The sequence below is a fragment of the Oculina patagonica genome, unplaced genomic scaffold, assembly GCF_052425735.1.
Source record: "Oculina patagonica isolate OP01 unplaced genomic scaffold, crgOcupat unplaced96, whole genome shotgun sequence".
Classification (NCBI taxonomy): Eukaryota; Metazoa; Cnidaria; class Anthozoa; order Scleractinia; family Oculinidae; genus Oculina; species Oculina patagonica.
In genome coordinates, this window is record NW_027558866.1 from 1 (window position 1) to 14,852 (window position 14,852).

The 14,852-nt window shown below is 38.6% G+C and overlaps 2 protein-coding genes and 3 non-coding genes across 5 annotated transcripts; 1 reads left to right on the forward strand and 4 right to left on the reverse strand.

The window, feature by feature from the left end:
* Positions 1 to 1,045: 1,045 nt before the first annotated feature.
* LOC144641457 (transmembrane prolyl 4-hydroxylase-like) lies at positions 1,046 to 7,763 on the forward strand (the record flags this gene model as incomplete). Its single annotated transcript, XM_078500467.1, has 8 exons — positions 1,046 to 1,147; positions 1,434 to 1,495; positions 1,718 to 1,755; positions 2,515 to 2,680; positions 2,799 to 2,856; positions 5,334 to 5,452; positions 6,205 to 6,295; positions 6,808 to 7,763. Coding segments are annotated over 8 exons (912 nt in total), but the record flags the coding sequence as incomplete, so codon positions are not given.
* On the reverse strand, positions 4,029 to 4,100 carry Trnae-cuc (transfer RNA glutamic acid (anticodon CUC)). Its single transcript has one exon. It is a non-coding gene; the product is annotated as a tRNA-Glu (tRNA).
* Trnae-cuc (transfer RNA glutamic acid (anticodon CUC)) lies at positions 4,516 to 4,587 on the reverse strand. The gene has a single exon. It is a non-coding gene; the product is annotated as a tRNA-Glu (tRNA).
* Positions 5,054 to 5,125, reverse strand: Trnae-cuc (transfer RNA glutamic acid (anticodon CUC)). Its single transcript has one exon. It is a non-coding gene; the product is annotated as a tRNA-Glu (tRNA).
* A 58-nt stretch (positions 7,764 to 7,821) lies between the features above and the next one.
* On the reverse strand, positions 7,822 to 14,563 carry LOC144641456 (transmembrane prolyl 4-hydroxylase-like; the record flags this gene model as incomplete). Its single annotated transcript, XM_078500466.1, has 4 exons — positions 7,822 to 8,094; positions 8,964 to 9,054; positions 9,499 to 9,617; positions 14,506 to 14,563. Coding segments are annotated over 4 exons (541 nt in total), but the record flags the coding sequence as incomplete, so codon positions are not given.
* Positions 14,564 to 14,852: the final 289 nt, after the last annotated feature.

Below are 14,852 nucleotides of genomic sequence, written 5' to 3' on the forward strand. Positions count from 1 at the left end.
ATCTCTAGAAATCGCGGACCTCCGAGTCCGCGAATAGTATGTCCTGCGGTACATTGACCGTAGAAGCGAACGCAAGGATTACAAAGAAAAATGTATGGAGAATGAAATGTTTTATTAAATATTTCTTGACAAATTAACAAATGTAAAAATGTGCAAGCGGAACATAATAGACTGGTGTATTAAGAACCACATTGTACAAGAATTGAAGTGCAGACTTCGAATTTCATTTGTATTCGTGAACGTTTTCTGCGAACAGTTTTTGAGACCAAAATTATAAGGCGTAGAGAAGGAATGTATGGCGAAAACCGAAAACTTAAAGTTTATAAACAGGGATTATCGGCAAACTGAATGTGATCGAAAAAATGTGCAAGCAGATTTGATAAGACTATACATGAATCTAACTCACCAAACGATTTACATCTCCTTCCGATTAGATTTCATTTGTATCTTTGCCGTTAGAAAACCACAAAAAATCGCATACTGTAAACACACGGCGGCAGTCCACGTTGAAATCTCAAAACCCGCTGTCTTTGAGCTACGATATTTCAGCCGTCTTTGCTCCAATTTTGCCGCAAAAGCCATCGTTTGAAAGATCTTTTGCTCCAGTTTTATTATCAGGCAATATTTTTGGCCAGTGGTTTTCCTACTTCACAAAATATTTCTCTGTGTAGGCCGCATTTTTGTGTATCATCGTAGATGTATATGAGCCCAAAGTCAGGCTTTCGAATCAGCGGCTATTACCAAGTTTCGTGAGCGGTTAATGTAAGATGCATCAAAATTCGCCGACTTCAATGTCCGCGATTTCTAGCGATGCAGTCATTCAGTCAGTAGGCCAGCCAGGAAATCAGTGGGTCAGTCAGTCAGTCAGTCAGTCAGTCAGTCAAACAGTGAGTCAATAAGAAACTATGCCATTCAAACGGACAGTCGTGGCCAGTAAACTTTCACGAGCAAACAGTTATAAAATTCAATTTTTTATAACGAACATTCAGGCGCGGTCTGTTAGCAACCATGATAATGTTTTGCTGGGACAGATAGCTAAACGATTTATGTTTCAGACAGGGACTGGACCCTCACACAAGAGCAATCATTTGCAGGGAAATTTGAAGTTTGGGATGCAAACGAAGATAGATTTACTGATGCTGAAGAGGTATTCTTTTTGCAGTGCAAATCATTAACATTTTTTTTCATTCTGCAAGTAAAACTGTATTTTTATTACAAATAAGAATATTGGTGTTAACCTCGAACCGTTTCACACACAAATCCGGGAAGGGCAATAACTCTCATATGATCGAAACTGCAGTTCAAAGAAAGCAACTAGTGATAGTTTACACTTAACTCATTAGCACTGAAAAAGACCCAACCTCTCAAATTAACCCTTGGTACAAAAGACCTCATAAACATAATAAACTTAGTAATGCCTTTTATTGTCAAAGGTGAAGGCATTTGCTGGGAAACACAAGCAGCTTTATCTGAAGGACGATGAAGTACAAGAAATGTAAGGCGGATGATTTTTCATGTTTAATAGTAAATTGAGAATAACATCATTACAGGATTTAAACTGAGTTAGCAGTACCTAAATTGTGTGCAGTGGTTGAATGGTAATCGGTTTTACTAAAAAAAAGGCGTGCGAGAAACACATTGGGTATTCCGCGTCTGTGCCATACTATATCACCGTTTTGCTTACGTACTTATGTTACCTTTTTCTACCGCTTTTTAGGTTTGAACGTCTACAAATCAAAAAAGAACTTCGAGATGGTAAGTTAAACACAGACGAACAAGACCCTATCGACATGAAATTGACAAAAGCAAGGGAGTTTCGGTAGTGTGAACAGTCAAATCTCTCTTAAACGCTGGGTTACCCGCCAATGTTAATTAAATTTGCCGGTACCTATTTATACACCTGGGCGGATTGAGGCAATGTGAAAGTACAGTGTCGTGGGATGGACTAGCATCCCATCCAGGGGGAATAGAAATGCTCCTACTCGCTTCATGCTACTAAAACCGGGATAAGCTCCGGCCTGATGGGCCACTACGTTCGAACGAAGACTTAACCTTTCCCTCTAATACAGACACCGTCGGGACCGGCTCTAATATTGCAACTTTCCGTCTTAGAGAGGTTTTCGTGATGTAAAATATATGAAAATATTCATATCAATTTAAATTCATATTTGAACTGCGGAAAGATGTGAAGTAAATTAAAGGAATGAACCTCGCAGTAAAACTGCAATTACGGAAATTCTAAAAAAGCCTTAAAAAATCCAGGGCTTCAACGGGATTTGTACTGACCCTTGAAGAGAGAGTTGTCAGTCTCCTAGAAAGATTACAGTAAAATGAAAAAAAAAAAAAAAAAACGACATGGACGGGCCCAGCACCAGGTGTCCATCTGATAGAGATGTTCGTTAAGAAAGTTAATTGTATTGTAAACCCTGACGTATAACGAAAATTCAATTGAGTGTATTTGGTTGGATAAAGCAAACTTTAAATCGCAGAAAACAACCATTCATTTCATTTCAGGAAGATTAACAGCGCAGTCTTTTAATAAGTTAAACATCAAGAAGATTCTCCAGTACATGGATTTCTTAAAAAACAAAAGTCCACGTCACAGATACCGTTTTAGCCAGCAGGCCTGGTTACAGCAAAACAAAACCGCTGACAAGGTTTTGAGGCGTCTTCATGAAAGGTATTCTCTACAATAATAAATTGAAGAGATGTCAAATACTGAGCATTCAAACTCCGTGAACACAAAATATTGGTACTGAGTATTGATGGTTATTGAGTGAAAATATTTTACTTTTCAGGGTCATAAGGTTAACAAAGCTTCCGAGAAAAATAGTCCAAGGTGCCGAACCAATGCAGGTAAAATATCTAATAACCAGATCCGTTCAGTAATGCGCAAGCGCATGAACTTGTTGTCCACGTGGTTGCTTTAATTTGGTCCCAGAGCTGGTAATTGAACTTAAAAATAAAGTTTATAATAGAAATAAAAGAAATAGAATCAGCATATTGTGCTTTACAGTTAATAGCACAGAGTATTTCGAGTGTTCTTTTAACATCCTAAGTTCCGGCAAGGCACTGTGCCAACACTGCTAGAAACGCCTGATCTATTCGTCTAGTCATAGCACTCACATGACTTTTATTTCAATTGTATTTCAAAGTTCGTCCATTCGTTTATTCGTCCGTCCATCCGTCCGTCCGTCCGTTCCATCGTTTAATATTCCCACGCTGGGAATCGAGCCCGGGTCGCGGCAGTGAAAGCGCCGAATCCTAACCACTAAACCATGTGGCTTCAATCTTTTAGTGCCTCAATTAACACTAATTGTTCGACGTACTCCTGCAGAAGAAAACTGCAGTTTAAGCTGAGTTGAAGTTTTAGTACAACCTCATCTTTGTATCGCCACATTTACATGTAAGAGATCTTACCTTAGGGTACTCACGTCACTATTTCAAAGTAAGGGATTTTATGAAAAAGCACTAGTTGGCAATTTCGCTGAAGAACTAGAAAAATCTCCTAAATAAGGTTCCTAAAACGACTTTGGAAAAATGACTGAATATAATTTAATCTTAAGTTATATCTAAACTAGGAGCACAAACGCAATAACTTTTCTTGTCAAAACTTAGATATCTGGGAGGCCATGGGTTCGATTCCCGTCGGGGACTCAGAATTTTTCTTTGTCCCATGCTCGTGTCATGTAGAACATCTCATCTTTATTATTTATTACCGAGCTTAAAATTTACCATCTTTATTATTTACTGAAAACTAGTTATTAATAATTATTGCTTTCATCCCATTGTATTAGTAAAATGATTAAACAGGAGTACTAATCACAAATGTATAATGACACAAGTGTAAATGACGAAAATAGATTAAAGATGGGAAACGAAATTATCCGTACTGAATAACAAAATAAAACTACTTTAAAGACAGTCTCATAATAAATCCTGCGAGGCAAAAGTTACATTAAGTTAAACACTTTCAACGGTCTTGCAATACCAGAGCATGGCTCGAGGGATAAACAGATTAGCGCTAGTTCCCACGCCGGGAATCGAACCCGGGCCGCGGCGGTGAGAGCGCCGAATCCTAACCACTAGACCACGTAGGATTGCTTGTTCAATGCCGGTAAAATTTTTGACATATTCTAGGCCCCAGTAATTCAAAATTAAGGGCGGATAATGCTATCAACCACCGGTTACTTCGCTGGCCAACTTAGCCATCCCGGCTTTGGGTAGCTGTGAATAAAACAAAGCTAAAACAGAGTAAGCAAAGAAATGATAAAAGTAAGGAAGCACGCAAAGGAGAGTTCAGAAAACATTTTTTAATCGCATCAAATTATAGCTGATGCTTGATTTGCCTGTATGTTGGGATTGCCTGAAGAGTTCAAAAGAACATATCTTTATTTCTAAGTTTCTCCTGTTAAAAGAGAAAAAAATACCTTATGGTCAGTTCATACACAAGCACGAAGACTGTGAAAGGAAAACATTTTAATTTTTTTTTTTATTAAAGAAGAAAAAAGAATATTCCCACGCCGGGAATCGAACCCGGGCCGCGGCGGTGAGAGCGCCGAATCCTAACCACTAGACCACGTGGGAACTTACGTTTACTGACTCGGAAGTTCTTTGACTTCTAGTGGAGTAAATTAACCTTGCATTTATCACTCGGAGAATGTCGGATTTTACTGAAATACATTAAACTTAAAATGAAACAAGTAAACAATGCAGAACGTACTTAGTATGGTTACTAGAAGATATAGGAAGCAGATTCAAATTGAACTAGCTTATCTGAGTGATGAGCTGATCGCCGCGATTGTCAAGATCATGGAGTTTGTAGAAAGGAGTCTTAACGGTTTTGAAGTAAGAGCGTATAGCCTACGCATCAATACTGTATTCAATCATTTCCAATGATGTCCTAATTGTTTCAAGTAACAAAGTTAGCTGAAAAAAAGGATTAAACTAAATATTTACAAATATACCCACTTTTATTTTAATTTTTTGTATTTTTAATTTAACCAAAAGAAAAAATTGCTTGAGGACTTAAAAGGAAGATTAAAAATGGTAATTCCCACGCCGGGAATCGAACCCGGGCCCCGGCGGTGAGAGCGCCGAATCCTAACCACTAGACCACGTGGGATGTTCCTTTATGTCGAGATTTTCGTTTAGGAGTCAATCAACCCTGATTACGATAACTCAAATACATGACGTGTCTTTCCACTGAAAACGTTTGCTATTTAGAAAACATAGAAAAAATAGAAAGGTCACAATACTAGAGCACGTCAGTACATCCAAAAATATAATGGTATTTATACGAAAGACTTCAGAACACGACTATCTTTTTTTAGGTTGTTCGGTACGAGAAGTTTGGTCATTACCATGGACATCTTGACTCCACCATTAAAGGTCCCACAGTTCCTTGCTGTCATCAAAATTACCTCAGAGCACCCGACTGCAGAGTTTGCAGGTTAGTTACTTACTATATTGGAGAAGGCATCAAAGGCTGTAGCGAAAAAATCGGCCCGGTCCGAGTGAACGAGGACAATGAATACCTCATTTCTACTGACTAAAAGTTAAATCCTGGCATAAAGTGTCCTTCCATATGCAAGTGCGCTACCACAAGGGTGGAAGTGGTGGTGGGGGGGGGGGGGGGGGGGGATTCCCTAGTAGTGGGCTATATAGGGAGGCTTCGTCCGAAGTGGGTAGCTTTTTCAGGCTGCAGGTATACACAAGGGTAGGCATTTGCGAGCTGGACTATACAACAAGATAAGGAACTTATTTTTTATCATTAAAGGGGAATTTAGTTTCAAATATTTCGAACAGACCCACCAAATGGTCGATTCAGGAGTTATTTAAAGTACATTATAAGAAAAAATACAGCATCCCTTCTGTTTGTATGTGGAAAGGGTACATTTTCTATTGAAAATATCTATTGTCAAAAATGGCAGTTAAAAGGGTAAGGGTTTGGAATCCGGGGCCGAGTCTACCCATCTAAACAGTTTTTCAGTATCCTTGTTTGGGGGTATGTAATTCTTAAACAGACTAGTGGCGATAAGTCCCTGGTTGGTGCAAAAGCTGGTGTCAGATAGTTTCTTAGGGTTCGGAAATTACGCCGCCGACAAAATATACTAGTCGTCTAGTCTTTTTACCTCTTTATCATTGCATTTTAGTGTTAATCATACTGGGTCCATTTGATGAGTTAAGTTTTCTTTTTTTCAGGTTTATCACAATCCTATATTACCTTAACGATGTAGAAGAAGGAGGGGAAACAGCTTTCTTGATAGCAGATAACACTACTACCACTCCAGATGTAAGTAACCTGAACAGATCGTGATCAACGAAAAAATTCAACGAAAACGTTGATCAAAGTAAACTGTACACACGAACGCTGTACGAAAAGGGCACATGCATTACAATATACGGAATATACGGTATTGTAGTTAATCGAAGAGACACATGTCCAACGGGTGACAGGAGAAAAAGACAAAACCACGGACAACTCAATAATCATGAAAGCATAGATAAACAACGACAACACGTACGCTCCTTCACGTTTATAACCAATACATTCCTTAAATGAGAAAAATGAAAAAAAAAAAATTAATGCCTGGCAAGAGGGCACAATAAACTTCTGGAACAATTATTTGAACGATAATCGGATTCAGAGACAAGTTAAAGACGTACATATTTGTCCATTAAATCGGGTAATCGGTTAACTCAATTGTGAGTCCCTGGGAAATGTTTAAATGGCCAGTTTGGTCTTAAATCAGATTACACATTGCAAACTAATTATTATTTATTGTTTTTTATCTTATTTTTCAGGAAGTTGAAAGTTCAAAAGCTACGGATGAGTTCAATCTGAGCATCAATTGTCACTCAGCGAACCTTGTTCTGTCTCCAAAGAAAGGCACCGCCATCATGTGGTACAATAACTTTATCGACCCCGAAAGCGGTCTTCTAGGACCCGTGGACCGCTATACGTTCCACGGCGGATGTGACGTCATCAAAGGAGAAAAGTGGATCGCGAACAATTGGTTAACAGCGCCCACCAAGTATTCAAGACACATCAAGAGCATGTTTGATACTGGATCTGATTAAAAACTCAAAACAAATTTGGTTAACTTTCTTGCCTACTCGGCAATAAAAGAATAAAATTGATGTTGCTTGCGGCAAAGCTAATAGACTCTGTAGGTACCTGGTTTGCGAACGTGTCAGTCATGACAAGATGTTAGTACAAAATGGAAATCAAAATAGCGGCGAAATAAAACTTGAGAATGGTGACAATGTATATGTGGGGAAAGTAGAAGCTTGATTGTTTGAAAATGGAAAGAATATTCCAATATGAGAATTTCTTAATTTATTGAGAAAATTTACTCGGCATTAACACTACAAGTGGCCAACTTTGGCATGCTTTCTGAACTTTATATGAAAACCCTTTTAACACGAGAAAACATACTGATCAAGCATTTTATCTTTTAATAAATTCAAGGAAAAGGGTGGGGGGCGAAGTGGCCCCCTCGGCCCCTTCCCCTGATATCGCAATTTTAGTATCCTTGCAAGACTGTTCAAACTGGATTCAATGAACAGAAGGACTAGGCTTGTCGATTTGTTTTAAAAAATAACAATTTTATTTCAGCACATACATTACTTCCATGACAACTTACATTACATAACATTCGTTACACTAGTTCGACATCATACGTATAACTAATTCAGATACGTGTTACGTATTATCATAAGCATTATTAATTGAAAGCAATTTACCTACACGATTATATTACAACACATAAATGATATACAGAAACAAAAACAGGACATAATAAACAGTTTTTATCATCAGTCAAAGCCAACATCGTAAGCACTTTTGATATGACTTGAATGTTTCGTTGGAGCAGTCAACCAGTTGTTAGCAATCCATTTCTCTCCTTTAATGACGTCACACCCGCCGTGAATTGAGTATCGGTCTAAATCTCCAAGGAGACCGCTGTCCGGGTCGATAAAATTGTTGTACCACATAATGGCGGTGCCTTTCTTTGGAGGGAGGACAAGGTTGGCTGTGTGACAATTGATACTCAGATTAAATTCGTCAGACAATGGGTTTTCCAGTTCCTGTCAGTCAAATAAAAACGGAATGCAATCTTAAAGTCATGACAACATCTAAGCCAAGTGGGAGAACAATGAATGCTAATGAATGCTTTCTACTCCTTTTCATAACAGTTTTACTTAAAAAAAAGCTTTGGTGCTGTTTTGGTGACTAGCATAAAAAACGATCAGAAAATGGCTGGGGAACTTTTGAACTTTTTTACACCCGGGTATAGTATACCCATATAGGGGAGTAAGGTATGATTATAGGATGAGTGAGGGCAACCCAGGGGAGGGGGGGGGGGTACTCCGGCTTGTAAATTACGGGGATGATCGAATGGAGGCAAAACTCTGGACCCAAGAAAATCCCTTAGTCTTCCGACACTACCCAAAAAAATCACTAGACCAAAAATAACCCCCCCCCCCCCCAAAAAAAAAAAAAATCCCTTGTCAAATTACCTCTAAATTGCCAGGAGGGGCAATAACGCTCGAGTTTGATTATTCATCATACCATAAATACACCAAGGCCGTGCCAAGGCACTTTAGTTTGTTTTTAATACCCCCAAAAAATCCCTTATTTGAATCAAGTCACCCAAAAAAATACTTGCCAAATCTTCCAACACAAAAAATCCCGCAATCGAAAATTTCAAACCCAAAAAAATCCTTCTATCATCCCCGTCATTTACAAGCCGGAGTACCCCCCTGGGAAGGGCAACAACAAGGACATCCTTCGAAGCCCTGACGTTTTCCATTTTAACATAGACAAACTTTTTACAACAAATGCCGTTACTTATTAATCTGCGTTTCAGTAGAAATGTTCTGATCATCGTGCCAAACAAAACTGGCAAACAAATGTGAATTTGAATGGGTCGTTCACATCACTTATAAATGCTTACCTTTAAGGAGATGGTGGAATTGTCTGCCACAGGAAATGATGTTTCTCCTCCTTCCTTAACGTCATTGAGATAATAAAGAATAGTAATGAACCTGTAAATGCAATTGCAAAAGGGTCGGTCAAATCTGATTGTAGCGCTAACTGTCTAAGATAAAGATGAAAAAGCTTCCCAAATTATCTTTATAGCGGAAACGTAGATCTCTTAGAGCCTTGTAGAGCCTGTGTCGCATGCGTTTCCTTTCCGAGAGCAATAGAGGCGCGAGAATGGAATGAAAACGACTTCATTTATCACTCGACATAAGGCACTAATACGTGATATCAGTCAATATCATGGATTGTTTATGAAAAATGACAAACTCTGTACATTGTACATTATAAAATTGTGTAACGTTTACTGAAAAAAAAAGCGTAAGCCCATTTTTGCGCCAAAAGGGAAATTGCAACGCACGAGTCACATGCAGTTGTCTCAACAAGTCCGATTTCTCAAAAGTTACGAACGTCAAAGCTGCACTCAGTTGCTTATATTATCAGCTTACCTACAAAGCCGGCATTGTGGTGGTTTTAATGAAGGGTTTTGGTGACAGCAAGGGACGTTGGGATCAAGACCGGAGTCGTAATGAGCATGGTAGTGACCAAATGTTTGGTAACGAACAACCTACAAAATAAACGTCACTTTATATTTATGACAGAAGCGCGTCACCCTCTTTTTAAGACTTTAAAATGATTTAAAGACTAATCTTGCTTTAGAGCAGTTTTTAATTGAGTATCGTAAAAACAAAACCAAGGTCACAAAAGACACAGACAATCCAGTGAACCAATCAATACTCGAAGCAAATGCGTGTAGTCGGCACGAAGCGCGGGAAGACTTGCGCAAGCGAGTCACGATTGGATTTGGTTTTACTTCTGATTTGCTGAGAAAGTGGCGCGAGCTTTTTAAACTGGTCACCACTAAACGTACATCTACATTTATTTAGTTGATAAAATCTTGTACGACATTACATCAACTACAGAAGCCAATGCAATGCAAACCCAAAGCAAACACGAATTACTTCCAGTACTCAAGTGAAAACCGCTTTAAGCAAGATTGGGCTTTTAATTGCTACGAAGAACTTTCCCTTTTAATTTGGACGAAATCACAACACCGACTTGTCAACAACCGCAAATAATCGAATAAGGCTCGAATAACGCTTTCCCTTCTCAAAGCCAAAATTCCCACAAAATCTTATTAGTAAACACCCTATTTGATCCAAAACTCAATATTTAGCTTACCTGGCGTAACAATTCGTTGAAGATTGCTTTGTATCCTACTTTTGTTTCAAATACGTTACCAGCACTCGAACGGTGTTTACCAAATCACAGTATTCAGAATTCCCGAGAATTTCAAATCAGCAATAACTTTGCCAGAAGGTCCTTGAAAAAAAACCACCGCATTCCGGTCTTCACATTTCCAACCACATTTAGTGAAAACGGCCAATTCATAGAAGAAACTTGCTTCATAGTTTAAAAACCGCGTTTTGGCCGTTGTTTTTGCAGAAGATCAACTAGAGCGAAAATGGCGGCTTGACATCTGTCACGCAATGATATGTCACTTGAGGGGAGGTTACCCATTGAATTAAATTTGGTGGGCTATGTACTTTGAGAAATACCGTAAACTTTCGGTTATAATCCTTGGATTTATACAACTTCGTAAGTGGTTTTGGTGGGGCTTAATATAAACGTAATGGCACATAAACGGGGTAATAAAAAGTCTAAAAACCCTTTCAAAAAAGTCACGGCATATGTAGATGAAAGTACGTTTTCACGTTAAAAAATAACACACATAAAGATACTATAGAAAAAAAATTATTAAACCTGAAACGGGGAAGGTCACTGAGTAACTGTTGCCGTTGTTGTTGCATTTTTAACGGAGTACTGCAGCTGTATTTTTGGTTGTTTTGTTTTTTGGAAGTAACTTTTATTTTTTTATTTTTTGGTTTTATTTTGGGGAGGGGTTTTAACGTCAAGGTCTGGCACGGATTAAAGAAAGCGGTCACATATTTTTTGTTTTAACAAAGTGGAAATAGCATTTTTAAATATCAGAGATTCTATTTAAAAATCAGAAAGGAAAAATAAACTAGATTAGGTGCAGCTCTAACAATATGATGAGCGTCGCGCCATAGTTTCCAAAGCAAACAAGAACTGATAATTTATTTTGTTGATTCGTGCATTTAATAAGTAGAGAATTTTACAGAGTATAGAATGGAAATCAATTACTCTTTTCAAAGATTAGTTGGGGGATACTGCCTCCAAGATATGCGAAGTCGAGCTGCGGAAAGAAGTTCTGTTATACTCCCTCTGCGTTCATATCATTTTAGCGCGGCAACAATCTTCAATGTACCTTTGAATATTTCGGACATTACTATCTGCCCAGCTCATCGGTTTTCTCTGGGCAATGGATGGAGAAGAGGTTCGCAACGGTGCCGCGTTCCCGCAGAATCATTGAGGCATGCCAAAAAAGGGAAATCACGCAAGTCTGACCGCGGAATCAACACCCGGGGGGACTGTATGAAACGGACGGGGATGCTCGTCAGAAATTTTGAAAAGAACCCCTAAAAGAGAACAATCTGAGTGTGGCTCTAGCTTTTCTTGACCCCTAGACGCCTCCAAAAAACTAAAAATAGAATTGCTATTTGTATATTTCTGCGTGTATAACCCTGAACGAGACCATTTTGGCTGAAAATATTGCTATTTTTTCGCGGAAGACCCTAAGTGAGACCAAATATCAAAAATTTATACCCCCGTCACTTTCATAGGCGAGTCCCCCCCGGAAATCAACAAAGCGCTTTTGAGAACGATCTTTCGACGTACGGGCATATTTGTCCCTGCTGGGTCTGGTAAGTCTGCGATTTTTGTTAATTTTCTATAGAAAGTACAGTCGAACCTCGATTATCCAGATTTCCGATTGTCCGGAATTCCAATTTTTCATGAATATCATATTTAAGACCAAACTCTTTCAAAATTTAAATGCCACTTTCTTCCTCCACAAACTATGTAATTATAATCCGAATCGTAAATTACCCAATAAGTGAAGCTTCGAAGGATAGAAACTGTGACGCCTCGAGTGCGCTATGTTCATGAATGAGCGTTATCGTCATCGAATTCGAGCTAGAAGGGGTTTATTGTAAGTCAGTTCTCAGTCCGTTTAATATTGTGGTTATATAAAATGCGATATTATTAAGTTTAAAAAGGAGAAACCTAACACAGTGTGATTTGTTCTTTTTCTCTGTTTTAGTCTGATAAATTCTGGCAACGGTGGTGACGGATATATATAAAATCGAGCTTAACGCCGTCTGATAACAAATGTCGATTATGTAACGTTTTCCTGACGTAATAATATGCTGAAACAGCACCGCATTCGAGTGAATGCTAGCCTGCGCGGCAGGCGTAAAAAGGGGAGGGAAAAAGACGGGGAAGAGGGAACGCCTGCCTTAAGAACCCCCTACGTTTTTTTCCCTCTTTCTCTCCCTCTTCCCAGCTCCCCCTCCCCCCCCCCCCCACCCCTCCTTTCCGACGCCTGCTATGCAGGCCTATGTGAATGCAGTCGAACATTATTGCGATCCCGTTAAAAGTGTGCGGGACGTTCCTAGTTATCTCGTACTGATAAGTTGATCACCCCCCCCCCCCAAAGTAAAATGAATAAAAGTAAAAACGTTTATGACAGACTCCTCTGTGTATTGGAAGCGGGAAGGGTGAACTCCCATATTATGGTTAAGTTACGGATTTTGGTCACACATATAGGGTGTTCAGGACGTGGCAGGCTGCCTGTCAGTTTAACCAAAAAGGTTCCGTTTTGAGCTGCACTCAAAGTAAAACATACTCTCGTGATTTGTTGGCAGTCTTCAGATCATTGATAAGACATAGAAATGGTATCCGGCTCCGGGGTCAAATTAAAAGCTTTTACCACGCCCAGATGGGGTTCCGTATAATAGTATAATAATTTTAACAGGAATAAAAAGCCTGTACAAATTATCGTACCGTTGGTGCTAGATGCAGTGCTTTTTCAAGTCTGTACATCTTGATTATTTTGTATTGAATAAATAAAAGGGAAAATGGAGTTCAAAAAGCGGCTTTTTTATGACCGAGTGAGAGGTTGCACATGTGGACGAACAAGAGAGCATGAGAAAACTTTTAAAACGTGAATTCGAGTTATCGGGAGTCGACTGTATCTAAATGGCAGTTGAAAAATGCAGACTTTGAAGGGATCCCCCTGTAAAGTACCCACCCACCCCCGGGAGTTCGTGACTCATTGCGTGACAAATACGAGGGTTCACGAGCAATGACATTTAACCGTTCTTTGAATTTCACAACATCTCATTTGAGGCTTAAAACGTCGTTAAGTGAATCTGTTCATCGTGTTATCAAGTCCCTTGCACGAATGGCTGTATGGAACCTGAAATGTGGTTAAAATTGTCAAGAAATACCATGTTTACGAGGGCCTTTGCTAATATCGACTGATTGTATCATAAGCAACATAGCCGCTTGCCCGTGCAATTTGCCGGTAAAAGAATGTCAAGAATGAAGAAAAACAATGTTTTACCACTGCTTTTGCAAGGTAAGAGTAAAATATTAATAAATAAACTCGTGTGTAGCTAAATGATAAGATTGTGTTCGAATTTTGGCTATATTAAGAGAAAGTGTACTGCGTAATTCGATTATTTGCTTTGTTTACATAAGTCACTGTCGAGCGATTTCTTCGAAGTAGGACGGTCTATTTCTTGGATAAAATCAAAAGCCCAGAGCAAATTTTTATATAATTAAAAAGTACATCATTTCTACTTATCTAAGCCAAAGTTTCAGGCGAATCCGAGTTATACCGCATAGCAAAAGTACTTCGTGAAAAACGTCTCCAAAATGAAATCTGTAAACAATGAGAAAATGGCGATTTTTAAACGCCTGCCTGGATTTCATAGTTCAGTTGATTATCCTTATTTTAGACTCATAACATTCGTCAATGCCTCCTGTACAAATATACAAACTTGAGAAAGGTCATCTTCAATTTACGCTTTTGATGAGCTAAGTTCTTGTGACCATGTTCGTCGCTCTTGTTTCGGCCATTTTATGTCGCCGGGCACTCGTTACAGTGTCTGAATATTTTCTCGAAAATTAAAATAGATTTAAACGAAAAAAATACACCACGTTTATCGACTTACCATAAGGTATCTCTGAGCCAAAAATGAAGGTAGATGTCTTTGGAAGTTTGTACCGCATATTTTTGTTTTCACGCGGTCTACAATAAAATTCGCTCTTAAAAGTTAGTCTTTCCTGCCGTTTTTCTTTTATCATGAGTTTACAAAAGTATGGAAAAATTTGTAAGTTAAAGAGAAAAAAATTATTAGAGGCTTTATGCATCCAATGGCGCGAAAAGGACCGATGATGATGATGATGATGATGATGATGATGATGATGATGATGATGAAGGAAGAAAACAATATATCTGAGGTGTACAAATGTATGTCAATTGAAGGTATTATCTTTTATCAACGGTTCATTCTTTTAGAAATTACCTGCATTGATTCACTGCCTTGAAGGAGTTTCCTTGGGAGTTTGGTCAACTTGACTATTCTGCAATACAAATCAGTTTCTTCTCAGAAGATTTACCTCAACCGTTACATAAAAATAAATATAAAAATCATTCAAAGAAAAGAACTGGCCGGTCTGGTTTTTTTTTTTAGGTTGGTTACTGGTACTGGGGCTACCCTAGGTGTTGCAGAAGCGCACAAGAAACTTCTTTGCTCCGAGCAGATGAATGAAAATTTAAAAAAAAAAGCCATACGCTTAAAAAACTTTCAATTTTAGTGACCTATCGACAAAATTAAGAAGATTAATTAAAAAAATTCTAGAAAGTGCCTTC